Source organism: Amphiprion ocellaris, chromosome 18, assembly GCF_022539595.1.
Source record: "Amphiprion ocellaris isolate individual 3 ecotype Okinawa chromosome 18, ASM2253959v1, whole genome shotgun sequence".
Lineage (NCBI taxonomy): Eukaryota > Metazoa > Chordata > Actinopteri > Pomacentridae > Amphiprion > Amphiprion ocellaris.
In genome coordinates, this window is record NC_072783.1 from 22,068,471 (window position 1) to 22,081,749 (window position 13,279).

Genomic DNA, 13,279 nt, shown 5'->3' on the forward strand with positions numbered 1-13,279 from the left:
GGACTGGAGCAGATCAGTGAGTGGAAACAGACACAGAAAGACTGGAGCAGACAGCAGTGGAGGTCCTCACAACAGCAGTAGAGACTCACACTGAGCTCAAATGAAACAACTGCACATACATTATTTAACCCTCTGATCCCCCAAACATTCTGTGTGCTTTGTGTTCTTGTGACATTTTTCCTGAGTCTAGACTCATTTTTCATTGCAATATAAGTCCTGCACTTCCCTGGTTTTCATAGAGATAATTCAAAGCAAAGTTATGAGCCCATAACTAATAAAAAAGTAAGGGGAAGTTAGATTATTTATTTTACAAAACTTTAAGAAACCTCAAAACAACACGCACAACATTTTTCCAATTTCCCCCCATTGTTACCAGTATGTAGTAAAAACAGTGGCTCTACATACTAGAGGTTCTCACTATTTACATTTTGGTTTCCATACTGGTCTCCTATCTGCTTCCACCAAACCCTACAGTTTATTGGAAAAGTCTCGAATTTTTTTAAATTCACTGTTGGTCACAGCTGAGTCACTCATGGCTGCACAATTGTCCCAAGGAGCACAGAATTTTTTATTTTATTTCATTTTATTTTACAGAATGTAATTAATGGTTAATAATGTGATTTAAGAGTTTAAGCCTAAATTTGCTACATTTTGCTGACACAGATCTTACATTCCATTTCAGAAAGTTGAAAATCTGATGATGCTTTCTGTTGTTTCTGGTTTTGATAAATGGTGTCATTTTGGTGATTTGCTAAACATGACATGCCTTTCAAACCCACTGATTGGTTTTGGGGCTGCACAGTGGCTCGGTGGTTAGCACTTTCACTTACAGCTAGAAGATCCCCGGTTTGCGTCGCAGCCTGGGATCTTTCTGCATGGAGTTTGCATGTTCTCCCTGTGCATGCGTGGGTTTTCTCCGGGTTCTCTGGCTTCCTCCCACACTCTAAAAACATGCTGAGGTTAATTGGTGATTCTGAATTGTCCGTAGGTGTGAATGTGAGTGTGATTGTTTGTCTTTGTGTAGTTTTGGTTTTACAGAATATACTTTAGCTGCTGTCAGTTCATGTAAAATTTAGAATAATGCTGTCTGTTTCACTCCAACAGCAATGAAGTCTGGAGGCACTCAGCTGAAGCTCATCATGACCTTCCAGAACTACGGCCAGGCGCTGTTCAAACCCATGAAGTAAGTTATTCTGCTTTTCAGCAAAAATCCATTTAATGTGTGGTGTGGGTAGAAAGGATAGTTCCTGCTGGCCCTATAGACCCATTTCACAGCAGACATTTTGACTTGTGGCAGTCGGTAAAGCACAGGTGTATATTAATGACGGTTCAGTATCATTAAGTGTCCCAGGCAGCCATGACAGTGAGCCGACATTCACAAAAGCAGGAACTCCCCTAAGTGGAATGCAGCCATCATTAATACGTCCATACTTTCACATCTGTGTCAAGTGCTGTGAAAAAAGGCTATTGTTCCCCCAGTTAAACTCGCTCCTCTCCTGCTCCACCATGCAAGGAGTTCAGTGTCGAGTCCACTCTCTTTAAGAAAAAGCAATCTCTTTCGTATCGCGTTAAAGCTTGAGTGCCATTTCAGCATAAAACGCCAACTATGCAGCTTTCCACCTCGACCGACTTCCCTTTTCGCAGCCCACCACCTACTCATTCTCCTCACAACATCAATCCCATTTCCTCATTCTCCTCTCTGGCGATATCAAATTGCTTTCATTTCAGCACAACCTTGATATTCGATTGAAGGCCGACATCGTTCTGCTGTGTCAGAGCCAAATGTTGAATAGGCATTTCACCTCAGAGGGCTTTCAGGTGACACATCACATTCTTTAGTGGCCATGCTGGAGGTCTTCAGCCCGCAGGCAGCGCTGTCTGTGTCGCTTTATCACCGATTCATCTGATCAATTTTCTGTGTTTTGATAATGTCACGCTATCTCTTCTGCTAAATGTCACCGTCGTTTTTTTTTTGTCAGCATGAGATTCACATGCTTGTTAAGAGAATCAGACGATCATAACCCCACAGAATCCAAACTAAAATTTGGAAAAGTGACCTTTTTGTCTGTGCTTTTACTTGTATTGCTGCAGACATTTTTTTTCAGCAATATTATTTAATGTTATCTGATTGTCTGTTCACTGTGGAACCTTTAGCCAGACTAGCATCATGGCTCCGGGGGTGACAGTGTTGGCTGTCTCGTCTTTTGGTCTGGAGTTAGGGTGAGGATGGATTGAAAGGTCATTTGTTGTAGATATCCGTGGTGCACAGAGGATGGGCTCTAATGACTAATGACTCATCATACAGTGTCAGCAGCAGGTCAAAAATATCTCAAAATTTACCAAATGAACTGGCATAAAATATAACACGGACATTGACGGTGCAGAGAGAAAGAATCCTGATAATTTGGATGATGACATGACTTTTCCGCCATTAGTGGGTTGGAGTGAAATGTCTGTTAACTATCCGATGGATTGCAGTGTGAATTCTCTACAGACATACACGTCTCATTCACGGTGAATTGTAATAACTTTGCTGACCCTCTAACTTTAGTGCCATCATTGGATTCAAAATTTAAAGTTGTCCTGTAATTCTCGGCTGTGTACTGTGTGTGTGCGTGTGTGTGCGTGTGTGTGTGTGTGTGTGTGTGTTTTGTTGGTGTTGTTTTTTACAAATTAGCAAATGTCAGCACACCGAAGAGAGATGTTCAACACATAAATTGCATATAAAAGATCAATGTAGCCGCTGCATCTAAAAAGTGAAGGTAGTGAATTAATGCCTTATACCTGTATTCTTTTTAACAACCACAGGGGGCGACTCCTCTGGTTGCACAAGGAGATGCAATTGCAAAGACGTCCAAAAAAGTTACCCCATATCTCCCTTGATTTGTAACATCAGTAAACATTTTTCTAATTAGTTTATGGTCCCAAATGTGAGTTTCAAGTATCCTTCAATGCAACATGACACTGATTTTGTAAACTGTTTTTCTATTAGACTAAAACAGACGATAAAGGCGGAGTAATAGCAACTATTGTATTGGTGTGCACAGTGTCCTCAGGTTCTGTTGTGTGGTCACTATGTCTATAGGGATAAACATTATGCGAGGCGTAGGTGACAAAAACAATTATGATATGTATCAGTGTTAGACACCTCATCGTTACCTACAAGAAAATAGTTTAATAATAAGTTTGATAATTTTACTGAAATGCATCAAAAACACAATGAAAGTACATTTTGAAAATGCAAAGATTAGCTGTGTGAACAAATGTTAACAATACCAGGAGGTTGGCATGGAGGCTGGTACAGTTAAGCCTGCAGCAACTTCAACTTTCTTTCCTAAATAGTGTGTATCACTGTGAGATTATTCCTTTATCTTTTTATATTTTTATTTACATGTATCGATGTATTTATTTGTGTTTTTCAACAAAATCCCATGCGCAGCTTGATAAATGGGCAAACGTGATTAAATATAAAGGAAGGTGCTTGAATCAAAATAAACATTTTCTCTCCTTGTCCTTATTAAAAAGAGATCATTTCAAGTTTTATTTATTGATGTGGACTAAAATTATACTTTTCATCGTGGAAACCTTTTCAGCTATATCCCCCAGCCTTCCTTTATCACTTGGGAACATCAGCATGTTAGCATTGGCATTAGCTCTAAGCATCGTTTGTGCCAGCAGACCCTCACAGAATTTTTAACGTAGCTAGAAACTCTGTCATGTTGCTTAAAAACAGCTATTTTCAAGCTAGATTTGTCACATGCTGGTTGTGTAACTAACTGAACATGCAGATAATCAAAAGACTTTTGTGTTCTCATGCACTGTGATGGACAATTTAAAGAGCCAAGTTCACAGTATAATTAAAGTTATTTTTTTCCAAGACCTAAAGGCTGCAGGCTCTCAAGTATTGCACTTTATGCCCAAGGGCTGCATACTTTGTCATTATTTTCTCCCTCAGCCAATAGCCACCTCTGTATAATGGTGCCATTCATAATGGCTGGGAGCTTTATGATTCTCTGTTCCTCGCCTCATCTCCTTCTAGTCCTAATCAGCGAGCTACAGTTCAACATACTGTATCATTAATGCTGCACACAGAGAGGTGAAGAGCAGCGACGGCAACGCTTTCTTTCCCTTTTCAACCCAAGCTTACCTCTGCACATCCTGTAATGCAGCTTGGCTTAACTTGCAGAGGAGATAAATCTACCCGGTGGCACAAGCAGCCCCACTGGTAGATGCTGTGAAATGTTTGATTAATTCACACTTCCTTTGTCCACACTGTCATATTTAGACGATAACGCATCCCAAGAGAAGTGCTCTTTGCTCCTAATCCCACCTCGATTGGTGGATTTAAATGTCACCCATCCTTTGTTATGGTGATTGTAATTTAATTGTGGGTTAATGGTTCTCTACAGTCTGTTGTCTGGCCTCAGCATGTCACACATACAGAGTGGGGTTAAGCCTGTGGATGATAGGTAGGAGGGAGGGAGGAAAAGCTATTCAGAGACTGTTGTAATTACTGTTTCAATCGTACCACACGAAGTCAGGCCAGACGCAACAAGCCTGAAATCATCCTGACAGGCCGGGGAAGAGCAGAGATGAGACGGAGGTGAGAGGAGGGAAGGGGTCAGGAGAGAGGAGTCAAGAGGGGATGAGGGGGAATGATTGGGCAGGACGGGAGGGGAGGCAGAGAGACAGACAAGGAGACGTGGACCGAGAGTGTTGTCAATACATGCACAGAGTCAAAATCCACAGATTATCTCGGTGCACTGCCTCAAATCTGAACCTAGGCGGAAATGTGAAATGACATTTTCTGAGAAAAGCGCGGGGTGACGGGGTTGGATGTAAATCTGTTGCTTGACAGTTGTGGTTGTCAGAACCGCCGTGATGTTTGATAATCCTGAAAAACGGCGAGAGCAAAAGAGGGGTTTTTTTTCCCACCCCCTCCTGCTTCAGTGCACTTCACTTTAACAAAATAGGGTAAACCCATGCTGGCGTATGTGTGCACGTGTGTGCTCATTTGGACTACAATCAAGGCCTCGACAGATTTGCACGGACACTCCCGCCGTATACATCGCCTCCCTCGCTGTGATCACACACGCCAACATCCACACGAGCACACCCATCTACTGAACACCCAACATCATCTCCTCGCTCCCAAAATCTGCTGGTGTGGTTCCACATGGTGCATCAAAGAGACAGAGGCTGAGAGATCAAAGACTTCCCCGGCTATGCTCTTCTGCTCGGCTCCTCTCAACTCTAATGCAAATGTGTACCAGGCAATCAGGCAGCGAAGGCAGGCAGGCAGGCAGGCAGGCAGGCGGTGTCTGGGTAACGATCGACCCTCCAACCATCACATATCAGCGACAACCTGCTCTCCTCGCCGCTGCTCTCTATCTAGTTATCGGCTCCCTATTCTCTTCCTCATTCTCAGCATTCTCCATCATTCTCCACTTTGGTGTGCTACTCTGTCTGCTGTTTGTTTTTCTCTCTGCTGTGTTCTTCACTGAACGGCACAGACGCAGAAATCCATTAACAGGCTTTTCTGTATCGATCATTTAGGTATTCTCTCTTTTCTTTTTCCTTTCTCGGAGGGAGAGAAAACGATCAGATACTACGGCCAGCGTTCCTCTTTATGTGTTCAACAAGAAAAATACACCCTGGTGTGATTGTGTGACAGAGATTTAATCAGCTTGAGGCCAACAATACCTGTCCGCTATGATGCAAGAGATGAATCACATTGAACCGCTGTCTGTGGTCCAGTTTTCCAGACATGAAATAAACCTGGTCTTAGCTAGTCTAATCTAACTCGGGGCTTGTTTTTGCAATATTTGTTAACACTACAGTCCTTGTAGGATCAGGGAGGCTTTATGAAATGGGACTAAACATCCCAGCTGATGCCTAGTCACATGTTGCTCAAGTAGACAGATGAAACCATCATGGTTGCACTGTCTGTCACAACAAGCTGCACTGTAACCTGAATAACATTCAGTTTGATGACTAAGCTCAATTATCATCTTCGTCATCCTCTGCATCCTGTTATGCCCATGGTCGGGACTGAAATAACCTTGAAATACAGCATTTTCAGAATTTCGACATTTTTTTCCCCTCAAACAAACATTTTACGCTGTCAAGTCACTGTCAATCTACGGAACACAAATGGGTAAAATAATGCCTATTTTTCACACTACCCATTAAAATATACAGCATGTAGGTCTATACAAGAAAAGGTACAGGGACACACTACAAGAGGATTTGCTTTGGTTGAACAAAAGCAAAATAAAGGGTATTCTGAAATATATGATGATTTCTGTGCTTGTTATTGATTCCTATAGAATGTGGTATTAATGCTTTTTGATTTTTAAAGATGACTGACAAAATATAACAAAAACCTGAACCCTTGACCCCTACAGTGAGGGGAACTGGTGGCTCTGTTGTGATGTAGGGGGTCATTTTGCTGGCATTGTTTGGTTCTGCTTGTCCTCTTAGAGGGAAGAATCACTGCAGATCAGTACAAGTTGACAATGCTCTGTCCGTTGGGAACTACAAGGTCAGTGAAGTGTTTGATGAAAATAATGTCAATCTTTTGTTACAGAATTCACCATCATCAAATCTCAACCCAACTGAACTCTGATTGGAGATTTAGGACTAACATGTCAAACAGTGTTCTCCATCAGCATCATCAAAATACCAAATGAATGAATATCTTTGGGAAGGGTTTACAATAGCGCTCACAGATTTGGAGAATCAACACCAAGTTACATTATATTCTGATCTGGTGGCACCAGATGGCCCAACATCTAACCAAGACACTAAAATTAGACAATAGCCAAACTGTATCAAAAGAAGTGAAGGGCAACACAGTGACGTCTGGGGCTCTTTAAACAAAAAATACATGCTACATTTACACTAACTTTGGAAATAACAGTATTGTGAAATTGGTTTTCATGCTTATGCAAGTCTGCAGGGTTTTTCCTGCTCAGAATAGGCCACTGTGGGGTGACTACACACAACAGTCAGCATAATCAGTCCACACACAGTAAAGGTAAAGAGTCACAGTTTCCCTACATTCCAGAAATCTATGCATTTTATTTGCTATTACAGACCATTAGATAAACACAAATATCTTTTTTGTTTGAGTAAATTAAATTCAAATTAAGAAAAATGGTTTAAAAAAAACCCAAATCTAACAAAACAAGTAGCATTTTGGGCCTAGTTTCTGTACTGTTAACACCAATCGTTGTGAGAGAAAAATACAAACCACACCCAGATGTTTACTGTCTGGCACATTCTTCGCCATCTTTTATAGAATTTAGGGTCCTTCTGATTGAAAATGAAGCATATTCCATTTTTAGTAGCTGCTGTAAAGATGCAGCTAGCTCTTTATGATAACCATATATGCAAACCATCATGTCATCTGCATACATTTAGATACTAACTTCTGGATTACCTAAAAGAAGGCCTCAAATGGGACCTCAAGGGACACCAATCAAAAAATTGTGTCATTTTCCCTTTATTCATGTACAAAGTGGTCACACAGGGCTTGTATGATCCCAACCACCAGGAACATGATGTAAAAAGAAAAAGGATTTCACACTCTTTTCTTTCTGATTGGCTCACTGCTGTGAAGCCCTGCTTAGAAATAACTAGGCCTGGTCAAGTTCAAGCCATGTAGCCTAAAGAATCATCAATTACAGAGTATGAAAGTGAGAAAATTACTGCTGTTTGAGGCTGGACTGGTACCTAATGGCAACAAAAAAAATGTACTCCTTGAAAAGGTACAGCCCCTCTGGGAGGACCACTCCAGCAGCAAAACATTTTGTACCTTGAAAAGGCTTACCTTCAAGTTCAAATAATACTAATGCACGTAATGTGCCTTTTGCTGTCAGAAATGTCCGTGTACTTGTCAGTACAATAGAAATGCATTCAGGTAATGCCTTAAGGACCACCAGAGACCTCTGGTGCAAGTACTTGTGTGTACAGAAGTAAAAAATACGGTGTTTGAGTTGTACTTTGAACCTGAGTGTCTGCAAAGTGAAGACCGTCTTTTATGTTCTTTGTTTGTCTCCTCCTGTTTTTCTCCTCTTCCTTTTGTTTCTCTGTCATCCTGACTTTGTGCCGGTGTGAACTGCAGAGACATGATTGTAATATTTACAGTGAAATTAGCCTCAGAACACACAAAGCGTGTTAGATGATGAGCGCAGATGATTGACGAAGGGAGGCGGGGGAAGGCCTGATGAGTGATATAATGATGGTCTTCCGCTCCTTCTTGCTTCCACTTAATTGTATCGCTTGTCAATCAGCCGACTGTTGGCTCAGTCACACGCAAATCAATTTGAGTATTCCTAGAAGAGATATCTGCTCTTTCCGCTGCCCCTCCTTGCTGAGATCTATATCTGTGCCGAGTCGGGTCCATGAATAATTTTTGATTGACATGTCGGGGAGACAAGAGACGGGAGCCACATAATGCCACCTCGTTTGTGTCAATAACATATTGACAGCAGCACAAATAACAGCCTGGAGGAAATGTCTGTGTTAAATGTGAAATATTAGTGGGAAATTGGCTGCGTATGCGAGTTAATGTTGAATCATCAAGCTGCATCAGCCGTGGGAGGTGAAAGAATAAGATTGAAGGAGCTTTGTCTAGAGGTGGTGAGGGCATGTCTCAACAAAAAACCCTATTATCCTCGCTTAAAGCTGCCCGGATTTGTCCTAGAACGAGGCGAAAACCGTTAAAAAAAAAAAAAACAGGACAATTCAAGGATTGTTTCGGAGCAAAACCGAAATCTAACAACCGCAACTCGTGTGGACAAGGCTACATTTTTGCTCCTCATTTTTGTTTTACATATACATAGTTGGTTTTGGTTGCTTGTTTGTCAGTGTTGTTTACTGTGTGATATTGTATTCACAAGGTCTTGCTGTGCCTCTGCTTTGACTTTGAGTCAGGAAATAAAGGGATGAAGCGCCTCAGGACAAGTCATTCAGAGCACAGATGATGAGTGCAGCTCTGTTTGGAAATAAGGGAAACTAACAGCAGCACAGTGGCAGAACCGGGGACTAGGAAGAGTCGTGTTAACCCTCACAGCGCTGGCCCACATATATGGAAACGCACACTTTGGCACCCGCGATGAACCGTAACGTAAAGCATGAAAACACTATCACAAGAATAATTGGATATATACAGTGCAAATAGTAATTAAACCCTATCTTGTACACGTGTGCTGCATACAATAGGTAGCACATTAATGAAACCACTGTGAATGTATTTCCATGCATTACATGCTTTTAATCCAAGTAAAGGTTATATCTGATATAAGCAGCTTTTAGACTTCATAAATAACAGCCAGCTCCAGAAGCATGAATAAACAATATTATGAATGCAATAAAAATAGCACACGGCAGAAATTTCAAAATCTGCATCTCTGTGTTTTCTTTTACCAGCAATCTTAACCATCTCCCAGCTTTCACATTCAAGCTTCTCATAAACATAATATGAGTCTTCCTGGACTGTAAAAGCAACACGGCATGCACATGTTCAGGAATAATAGCAGAATATTATAATCACTTGTAAATACACAGACTCACCTCAGAAAATATCTGAGCTCTATTTATTTCTGCTCTACCACAGGTTCTGTTTGGTGGTTGAATAATTAATCTAAAATTATAGCCACTGTGAGATGTGTGATTTAGCAGCACTTACGGCTTCACTCTACTCTCTGCCTAATATTTTGACGGTCTCCCCTATGTTGTAATTGCTTCACCAGGGTATTATCGTGTGTGCGCTATGCAGTAGTTTTTTTTTTTTGCTGAAGCAGAAATTAAAGTGTTTGTAGGAAAGAGGAAAAAAAAATTGTCAGAGGAGCAGAAAATTTGTGCTCAGTTTTAAAAGAAAATACACACAGCAGCAGATGAAGCGTAGACAAACGCACGGCGGTCATCGTGAAGATGAAACTTGCAGTAGCCGAACATATTTTTTTTCAAAGTGCAGCGGAGTGATGCATACTGTATGATCAAATGGAGCCCTCAGGCTTAGTAATCTGACCCCGTTCCTGTCTTCCCTGCAGAGACTGTGACACAGTGTAGGCCAATGGTGCAGCAGGATCATGTCGAGCACAGCCGCACTCTGTTTCCTACCCAGTGTGTTTGCTTGTTTGTTGCATTTGTACAGAGATGGAGGAAAACTGACAAAACTGAAACGGTAAAATTCACTCTGATGCTACCAAGCCTTAGAAAAATAACACAGATGCAGCACTAATTCTCCCTAGTTTTCTGTCACACTGGATACCACATGAATACACCTGTATTCATTACAGATGAATTAATGAAGAGAACAGAATGGGTGCATTAGCGCTGCGTCGTGTCACCAAATGTTTGAAAAATAGATGTAGTCTGACAGAGAAAGTACACTTGGACAAAGCTGACATTTTGCCTGATTTGCGTCATTAAAAATGAGCTGAGAAAATATTAAACCTGCTCATTTTTATTCTCCGAAAGTAGCACAGCTGAAAGGATCGATACTGGACAAGGTGGTGCCACAGGGCAGCGATGCACACTGTGTAATTCAGTGGCCTGGTTCCAGTAAATCTTTGCTTTTTATTCAGACCCCAAAAACAGGTCAGACACTAGTTCCTTAAATAGTGTTTTTTTTCTGTAATGCTTACATTTTGTCCTTTCAAATGCATGTCAGCAGAAGAATAGCTTACATGAAAAGGCTTTTTGCCCACATCACTGAATCATAAAGACTACAAAATGAACCCTTTTTTCTGTACGAGGGGCGACATATTTCTTTCCATCCACAAGACAGACAAAAAAATCCCCAGAAAACTTTTTGATGTTATCATGTTGTATTTGACCTATTTAATGCTACCTTTTAACCACATAAACGCATCTTTGGAATAAGCTGCAATTAAAAATATAGTCTAAAGTGAGCCACACTGACAGAAATCTCTTAACCTGCTGAACCGTAAAACCTGTCAGTGGGTTTCAAAGGCATTTATCCACAAATAAAATCGTCACAAGCAGAGCATTTCACAGAGCCAGAGACTGTAAAAACAGAAAAAATGAACAGATTTTCACATTTCAAACAGTCCTTGGACCATCTGAAAATGTAACAAAACCATTTTTTTTCTACTTTTCTCATTAAAATAATGCCTTTGCTCTATCTAGATTCTGTAAAAAACTAAAAATCTTTTGTCCTCTGTACAACCATGAAGTCAGCGTAACTTAGCTGGGACCAGCAGTCATACCTGACAAAGTTTCAGGCTCTTTTAAGCAGAATTGTGTTGTACTGCCAGCAGTGTTTACATAAGGCAGAGAGGAAACAAATATGGAAACACATTTAAGTGCAAGCATTAAAATATCTATGGAAAGTAAAGCCACCGTTTTCTCCCACTCTTGGTAACAACTTTGGGCCTTTGCAAAAAAAAAAAAAAAAAAAAAAAGTTGATTTTAGATTCATTAAATTTTTGTAAAAGGAATAATCAAGAAGTTCACATTTGCTTTTGCTTTTGTATATAATTGATGACATTGTCTGAGTTCTCTGTCCTTCAAGTCATAGTTGTCATGCTTTCACTGAGGTACAGGACTTTATGTTGCAGTAAATTAAAAAAAGAGCCCATAGTGAGTAAAAATGTGACAGGAGCAAATCAAAACATTCAGAAACTGCTTTGAGTTCAGAGGGTTAATATGGGTAGACGTTGTCATGGGCGGTAACTGGCTGGACAATAAGCAGTGTAGGCGGCCCACTGCACTATAGAAAAACATGCAATGAGCACTCAGCAACACGAGCTTATGCAACTAATCTATGGTCTGGTGGGGATGGGGGAAGCTGCACATGAGCAAGTATCCCAGTGTAATAATCTGTTAATGTACTGCTGGCGCTCTGCCATCTCTAGTAATCAGCCATCGTCATTTATATAGAACGTAGATATTAGTAAGCCGGTGATGTTTTCCTCTGTAATATATTCTAGCACCAAGTGCCACTTTTAATTAGTGTGGCTGATTAGCATAATCGTTAAGTTTTGACATGTCTGTTAGATGCCGGCGTTCCCTCCTGTTCTTATATTTTATACTTTTTCTCCCACACTTTCTGAAAACTCCACATTAGCATCGATTCTTCTCATGACTTCCACGCTGTGCGCCACTGCGACTAAAATCTCAATGTGTGTGTCACAGTGTTGCTGCCACCTCTGATGACTTTGGACATGCGGTGTCCCAGCTGTCATTGTATTCATACTATAGTTGCCTAGGAGACAAGGAGGAGGAGAAAGTGGTCATATTTCTTTGTCTTCTTGTGCTGATCTGGGGGTGTGTTTGTAGCACCACTCTGCAGTGATACTGTTACCACGCCGCCCCTGCTCAGGCCTTCCAGGAGCAGGAATGTCTTGACGATATTATCAGTCAACTGCCCCCTTCAGGTAAATGTTATCAGCTCTAATGTTGTGCTGAAGGAACGATAACGGAGCATTGCAGCCAGCCGAAATGACAAGCCAGCATCCAATCTGCATATCAAAGCCTGGGCTAAATTCCTCTGCCATCTGTGTGCACGCTTTCATGCGTATGTGTCTGAGCACTCGCCAGAGTCGCACACGCTACCACACGCACATACATCTCCAATGTGCTGCCATTTCTCTGTAGTCTCAGAGGCAAGTTGTTCCTGGTCCGCCACAATCGCAGTTCGTCCCTGATAAACTCATTGTTTCTTGGAAATAATCAAAAAGAAGCTTAATTACTCAGCCATAAACATTTGAGAAAACCTGAGCCCTGTGTTTCTATGGGAATGCAGGCTTTGATACCATCTGTCATCTTGTCTGTTTGCTTTGAAGGAGCTGTCAGTCAGAGGCAGGCTTTACTCTGTCTCTGTCTGGACACCGTACACCTCAACAGTTGATGTGACAATAGCAGCAGACATTGATTCATCTGGCCTGAACCCAGCCCTCCACGGTGCCATTCTTATAGAGCACCAGATGCTGGAAGCAGAGGCACACAGAGTGTTTCATGACTGGAAATGAGCCTTTTATGTCTTCCCAGAGTCAATGAACAAGGGGAGAGGAGGACAGTGTCATGTGTCCTGTATTTGCTGTTGCATACTTGACTTAAGTGGAAACATCAGCGCTTTTACAAGCACAGAACAAGAGGCTAAAAATGAACTTCAAAAAAGTGCTTTCACACCTTTAATCATGCCTTCTTTTTATTCCATTTTTATCTTTGACTCGATTACTCTCACGATACAAGATACAAGCAAACCAAGAATTGTAAACAAAACTGACTCACATCACGCTCGTGT

At 41.2% G+C, this 13,279-nt stretch overlaps 1 protein-coding gene across 1 annotated transcript in view; it reads left to right on the forward strand.

Moving 5' to 3' along the window:
* The window catches only part of fam20cb (FAM20C golgi associated secretory pathway kinase b), a 63,767-nt gene that overhangs the window by 6,485 nt on the left and 44,003 nt on the right, over positions 1-13,279 (forward strand). Inside the window, exon 3 of the mRNA XM_023298828.3 lies at positions 1,105-1,183. Within this exon, the coding sequence (XP_023154596.2) occupies positions 1,105-1,183 (79 nt within the window). The remainder of the gene's footprint in view (positions 1-1,104; positions 1,184-13,279) is intronic.